At 42.6% G+C, this 8,025-nt stretch overlaps 1 protein-coding gene across 1 annotated transcript in view; it reads right to left on the bottom strand.

Moving 5' to 3' along the window:
• Positions 1-3,320: 3,320 nt before the first annotated feature.
• LOC143277526 (nicotinamide/nicotinic acid mononucleotide adenylyltransferase 3-like) overlaps positions 3,321-8,025 on the bottom strand; it is a 13,042-nt gene continuing 8,337 nt past the window's right edge. The window contains exons 7-9 of the mRNA XM_076582401.1: positions 7,932-7,990; positions 6,895-6,990; positions 3,321-3,612 (exon numbers count right to left, since the gene is read on the bottom strand). Coding sequence (XP_076438516.1) covers positions 3,321-3,612; positions 6,895-6,990; positions 7,932-7,990 — 447 coding nt within the window. The remainder of the gene's footprint in view (positions 3,613-6,894; positions 6,991-7,931; positions 7,991-8,025) is intronic.

Here is an 8,025-nt window from a genome sequence, read left to right on the forward strand (position 1 = left end):
CAAACAAACACTCATTCATTCATTCAACAACATCATACAGTTGAACTTTTATCTTCAGTTTAGAAATAAAATACACAGCTGATCAAAAGACTGAAAGGAAATGACATCAGCAGTGTTACAATCACATGCTCAGAAAAGCCCTGATCCCTGCCAACAACTTACACAATCTCATGCACAAAAAACCCCAGTTTCCAAAGTCAGCAGTCAGGGGAATAAAGATTTGCAGTGTTCACCTGTCAGCAGAAAAAACACCTTGACAGTGTCAGGTACCGCAGCAGTTTCACTGTCTTGTGTCACTGGAACCCACTGTAATTTGTTAAAGCCCTGAAGTGGCCCTTTTGTGGTTAGCTTGGCTGTAAGCAACATAATTTGATTTTGTTATTTCTTAAAGACAAAAAAAAACAAAACAATAAGGGCCAATGGACAAGTTTCAAAATGAACATAGCACAAAATACCTAGAACCCTTCAACTCTTGTCATCAACACACAAAAGAGCATCAACTGTTAAACATTGCATAAAAACACCATCAACATTTTATTTATCAATATATAAGAATGATCATCACCAATCTTTTAACTGTCATGATTAAAGGGTGAGAAGAAAAAAAACAGCACTACCAGCCTTTTCACTATCATTATTTGCCACACAAAAGAAATGATAAAAGACACACTTTTAACATAAGAAGACAACCAAAAACCTTGTAACTCTCATTATCAGCACAGAAAATACCACTGACGCTATAACTCTCACTATTACTAATTACTGTTAAATGTCTATAGTCCAGCTGACCACACAGGGCCATCAGGACTGTCAAACCATACAAATGCTCAACCATGTCAACACAAAACTGTCACATCTATAAAAAAAAAAATAATAATAATAATAAAAAATCACCAAAACAAACCCACAAAACAGAGTTCATGAGACATTATCCTAACCATTTAGCTCCTTAGGACAAATAAGCCTAGGCTGTGCTGAGGATATCAACTCTTTCACTTAACTGATCATCCCCAGATTACAAAAAATCCTAATAAATGATATTAAACAAAAACTTTGAAGCCAAACAAACAAAAACAAAAAACAAAAAAAATACCACACAGGAAATAACACTGCAGAAAGGACAGCTAGTGCCCATCCCAGTATTTAGTCGCCAGAACAAAACAGCATAGATAGTTCATCATAAACCACAGAAAAGTGAAAAAAAGTGTCCAGCTTGCTCAAAAAAGGGGGAATGGACTGGGAAGGCAAAAAAAGAAGACAACAGTGAAGGGAGAAAAAAGGCAGAGAAAAAGACAGCAATAGAAAAAAAAAGGAACTTTAAAGCTGAGAATTTCTAGAAGGTGGAGATGCTATTTATACTGGAAAACCCCCTGCTATTACCTCTATTATTCTTGTTATTAGCAACACACAAAAAAAACCCAATCAAGCCTTTCTTATTAGCAGCATATATAAAAGACAACCAAACTTTTAACACAGCACAAAAATACCAACAACCTTTGAATTATAATTATCAGCACAAGAAAGATCAACCATATGATAGTGAAGTCTCCCTGTTAGCACATTAAAGAACACTAACCTTTACACAATGAATAATTATCAGCACAAAAAGACCACCAACTGATCAAAACAAGAAAACAGTAACTGTCAGGTATCATTATTTGCACATAAAAGAACACAAACCTTTTAATAATAATTATCAGCACAAAAAGACCATTTAAAACAAGAATACAGTCTTCATAATATCAATGCAGGCGTTTATGTCATTAAATGCAGTAATCTGAATACAGGAAGACAGCGCCTTCTTCAAGTGCAGTCGTTGAGGTCCAGACTGTCACTCCCACACAGTCCTTCACAGCCACAGTGGAAGCTGCTTTAACAACCAACAGGAACAGATCCAAAGTCTCTCCAGACTGGCTGGACACCTCCATGCCATGAACACATTGAAACTGACCCTTCCATCAACATAATGCATATGGTTCAGGTCAAAAAAACGATGGGGAGGTTTTGGCAAAACATAAAACTGTAACAAATACACAGAAACACAACCATTTTAAAGCTGGATGTGAACATTTTGGCACCAAAATAAAACAGAAGGGCAAAGAAACTATTTCAAGTTGCAATAGCAGATCAAAGTTGCAATAACATATCAAAGAATTTCTAAGTTGATGAATATGAACAACAACAGAAAGAAGACATAAATACGCAGATAACGGAATTTCAAATTGAAGTTAACATCTCAATCTGTGGTTGACACATAAAGAAATCTGAAATGAAGAAAAACACACACAGGCAGCGGAAGGAAAGGGGGGGGGGGGAATAAACAAACACACAGACAACTAAGAAAGGAAGAAATCAACACATAGAGAAAGAGAGAGGAAGAAATCCATACAGGGAGAGGAAAAGAGTGGCAATTGCAGGCATTCCTATTTGTGCAGTATCACAGGGAAGATTTTTTTTTTTTTTTTTTTGGATAAATGCAGCCTCAGACTGTCACATAGTCAACTCATCATAATCATCATCATCATCATCATCATCATCAACATCCGTCACACTTTCCTGAGAACAGAGTAACAAAACAGTAACACAATAAAACAAAAAAATCAGCTTTGAACCTGAAGAGTCTATCACTGGAAAAACTATTACCATGAATACTTTCACTCACAGGTCTTTTGTCTTCTAAGCACCACAACACCTGTCCCTTCACTGCCAACACTGCCCTGTGAGACATAGGTCTCCGGTGTGTAAACAACTACTGTCAGACACATATCTCTGATGCATAAACAGCTGTCTGACACAGGTCTCTGGTGTGTAAACAACAACTGTCAGACACAGGTCTCTGGTGTGTAAACAACTTCGGTCAGACACAGGTCTCTGGTGTGTAAACAACAACTGTCAGACACAGATCTCTGGTGTGTAAACAACTTCTGTCAGACACAGGTCTCTGGTGTGTAAACAACTACTGTCAGACACAGGTCTCTGATGTGTAAACAACTGTCAGACACAGGTCTCTGATGTGTAAACAACTGTCAGACACAGGTCTCTGGTGTGTAAACAACTACTGTCAGACACAGGTCTCTTATGTGTAAACAACTGTCAGACACAGGTCTCTGGTGTGTAAACAACTGTCAGACACAGGTCTCTGGTGTGTAAACAACTGTCAGACATTGGTCTCTGGTGAATAATCAACTGTCAGACACTGGCCTCTGGTGTGTAATCAACGGTCAGACACAGGTCTCTGGTGTGTAATCAACAGTCAGACACAGGTCTCTGGTGTGTAAACAACTGTCAAACACAGGTTTCTGGTATGTAAACAACAACTGTCAGACGCAGGTCTCAGGGGTGTAAACAACCCTGACGTTCTTCACCCGTCGCACCAGGAAACTGATGTCTGTCATGCAGGCCACTGTCTTTTCGGCGGGGGAGAGGCGGGCAGGACTCCGCTCTCTGGAGGTGGCAGACAGCGAGTCCTCCATGGAGTGGGAGCTGCGTGAGCCTGCCGAAGATCGGCACCGTGCATTGACGTCGGCCGAGGACGAACTGCCACAGTCCTCCTCGGTGTCTGGGGACTGGCTCTCAGTGTTGGGCGAGGGCATCAAGTGGTTGATGTGTTTGCTGTCCTCGCATTAAGCCCACATCATGGGGTTTGCACAGTAGGTCAGGCACACAACCCACATCACACACAGTGAGTCACCCCGCCACAGCAGACACATGAAGACACAGGGTGTACGCATTCCAAACAGCGGGTAAAGACACGGAATGGATTTCAATCAGCAGACGATGACACAGGATGGATTTCAATCAGCAGATGATGACACAGGGTGGATTTCAATCAGCAGATGATGACACAGGGTGGATTTCAATCAGTAGATAATGACACAGGATGGATTTCAATTGGCAGATCAAAACACATGGTGGATTCCAAACAGCAGATGAAGACACAGGGCAGATTACAAACAGCAGGTGAAGACACATGGTGAGTGGATTCCAAACAGCAGGTGAAGACACAGGGTGGATTCCAAACAGCAGATGAAGACACATGGTGGATTCCAAACAGCAGATGAAGACACATGGTGTGTGGATTCCAAACAGCAGGTGAAGACACAGGGTGTGTGGATTCCAAACATCAGGTGAAGACACAAGGTGGATTCCAAACAGCAGATGAAGACACATGGTGTGTGGATTCCAAACAGCAGGTGAAGACACAGGGTGGATTCCAAACAGCAGGTGAAGACACATGGTGGATTCCAAACAGCAGGTGAAGACACAGGGTGGATTCCAAACAGGAGATGAAGACACATGGTGTGTGGATTCCAAAAAGCAGGTGAAGACACATGGTGTGTGGATTCCAAACAGCAGGTAAAGACACAGGGTGGATTCCAAACAGGAGATGAAGACACATGGTGTGTGGATTCCAAACAGCAGGTGAAGACACATGGTGTGTGGATTCCAAACAGCAGGTGAAGACACATGGTGTGTGGATTCCAAACAGCAGATGAAGACACAGGGTGTGTGGATTCCAAACAGCAGGTGAAGACACATGATGGATTCCAAACAGGAGATGAAGACACATGGTGTGTGGATTCCAAACAGCAGGTGAAGACACATGATGGATTCCAAACAGCACCATTCCAAAGAGATGAAGCACAGCAGCAGCAGCAGTACCAAAAAACACAGTGTTGAAGTGTTAGTGGGGTGGACATGACATCAGGATAAACCATCAAAACATACAGTCTGATAATAATCAATACAACATTAGAAGAATTCACACTAGGGCTACTGAACGGAACACACACACACACGCATGCACGCACGTGCACGCACGCACACACACACACACACACACACACACGCACGCGCGCCCACACATACACATACACACACACATGCATAAGCACGTGCATGCACACACACACACACACCACACACTCATTCACACACACACCATGTGACAATGCCAAAGGGATGACTACAACTACAAGACACAATGTGACAACAACAAAGGAATGACTACAGCTACAAGATACCATGTGACAACACCAAAGGGATGACTACAGCTACAAGACACCATGTGACAACAACAAAGGGATGACTACAGCTACAAGATACCATGTGACAACACCAAAGGGATGACTACAGCTACAAGACACCATGTGACAACAACAAAGGAACAAGTACAGCCACAAGGCACCATGTGACAACAACAAAGGGATGACTACAGCTACAAGACACCACGTGAAAACACCAAAGGGATGACTACAGCTACAAGACACCATGTGACAACAAAGGACTGACTACAGCTACAAGACACCATGTGACAACAACAAAGGAATGACTACAGCTACAAGACACCATGTGACAACAACAAAGGAATGACTACAGCTACAAGGCACCATGTGACAAGAACTAAGGAATGACTACAGCTACAAGATACCATGTAACAACCCCAAAGGACTGACTACAGCTACAAGATACCGTGTGACAACAACAAAGGGATGACTACAGCTACAAGACACCATATGACAACAACAAAGGGATGACTACAGCTACAAGACACCATGTGACAACAACAAAGGGATGACTACAGCTACAAGACACCATGTGACAACAACAAAGGGATGACTACAGCTACAAGACACCATGTGACAACAACAAAGGGATGACTACAGCTACAAGACACCATGTGACAACAACAAAGGAACGACTACAGCTACAAGGCACCATGTGACAACAACAAAGGGATGACTACAGCTACAAGGCACAATGTGACAACGAAGGAATGACTACAGCTACAAGACACCACATGACAACAACAAAGGGATGACTACAGCTACAAGACACCATGTGACAACAACAAAGGAATGACTACAGCTACAAGACACCATGTGACAACAACAAAGGAATGACTACAGCTACAAGACACCATGTGACAACGAAGGACTGACTACAGCTACAAGATACCATGTGACAACAACAAAGGAATGACTACAGCTACAAGACACCACATGACAACAACAAAGGAACGACTACAGCTACAAGATACCATGTGACAACAACAAAGGAATGACTACAGCTACAAGACACCACATGACAACAACAAAGGAACGACTACAGCTACAAGACACCATGTGACAACAACAAAGGGATGACTACAGCTACAAGACACCATGTGACAACAACAAAGGGATGACTACAGCTACAAGACACCATGTGACAACAACAAAGGGATGACTACAGCTACAAGACACCATGTGACAACAACAAAGGAACGACTACAGCTACAAGACACCATGTGACAACAAAGGAACGACTACAGCTACAAGGCACAATGTGATAACAAAGGAATGACTACAGCTACAAGACACCACGTGACAACAACAAAGGGATGACTACAGCTACAAGGCACAATGTGATAACGAAGGAATGACTACAGCTACATGACACCATATGACAACAACAAAGGGATGACTACAGCTACAAGACACCATGTGACAACAACAAAGGAATGACTACAGTTACAAAACATCATGTGACAACAACAAAGGAATGACTACAGCTACAAGACACCATGTGACAACGAAGGACCGACTACAGCTACAAGACACCATGTGACAACAAAGGAATGACTACAGCTACAAGACACCACATGACAACAACAAAGGAACGACTACAGCTACAAGACACCATGTGACAACAACAAAGGACTGACTACAGCTACAAGACACCATATGACAACAACAAAGGGATGACTACAGCTACAAGACACCACGTGACAACAACAAAGGAACGACTACAGCTACAAGACACCATGTGACAACAACAAGGGAATGACTACAGCTACAAAAAAATACAAAAAAAAACCCATGACATGCAGCAGCAGGAAAAACATGCCATTACTTGTCAGGCACTCCGTAGAGCTCATGTTCACGGATGTAATCAATGACCGTGTCAGCTAACAAGTACTTCACACTCTCTCCGCGTCGCAAAGCTCTCCTGGAACAGCCAGACAGCCGCCACTGCAGCACGTTTCTCTCTCCTTCACTGACCCTCAATAATGTAAGTTGTGTCCGCTAAACACTGATAATAAGCTCTGACTTTGTGGCGATAAATACCCCTTGAAACGAACACCAGTATTTTCCTACCCATCACCATGTATTCACTCACAATCAGTTCAGTTCAGTTCTGTTACTCAATGAGGCATCGCTGTGTTCGAACAAATCCATATTTGCTACACCACATCTGCTATGTACACCAGCAACAAATACATCACTTAGCACAAAGCAACGCTTTCTATGGATTTTGTACAATACCGATAACAAACTGAAAAACGAATGATAAAAATACTACCCAGGAAACTGTCACCTGGCTAACTAATGAGAAACTTCTCATCACAGTTCATGTCTTGTTGGTTTCTGACAGTGTGGAGGAATAAAATGTATCAGGAGAGCTAGATATTTCCCTGGTGTGAAGCTGTCTTCTTCCCTCCCACCCTGACAGCAACCCTGGTGTAAAGGTGTATAGGGATAAAAACTTCTTCAATATTCATACTGGGAGTGAGCACGCACACACACACACACACACACACACACACACACACGAACACACACGCACACACACAAACACACATGCACGTATGCACATGCACACACATGTACACACACACACGCACACATACACATGCACACACACACCCACACACACAAACACACACATCACACACACACACACACACACACACACATGCACGCATGCACACTCTCACTCACACACATACACACACACACACACACACACTCACACAAATGCATGCACACACACACACACACACACACACACACACACACACACGCATGCACACACGCATGCACGCATGCACGCACCCACACACACACACACACACACACACACACATGAATCAGAACTCAAAGACACACCTGATCTTCGTGGCACTGATTTCATTGACCATCCACTCTGTCACAATTACAATGTTTTCCTGCAACACACATCATAGACATCACTGCCATCATT

Source organism: Babylonia areolata, chromosome 2, assembly GCF_041734735.1.
Source record: "Babylonia areolata isolate BAREFJ2019XMU chromosome 2, ASM4173473v1, whole genome shotgun sequence".
In the NCBI taxonomy this organism is placed as follows: domain Eukaryota; kingdom Metazoa; phylum Mollusca; class Gastropoda; order Neogastropoda; family Buccinidae; genus Babylonia; species Babylonia areolata.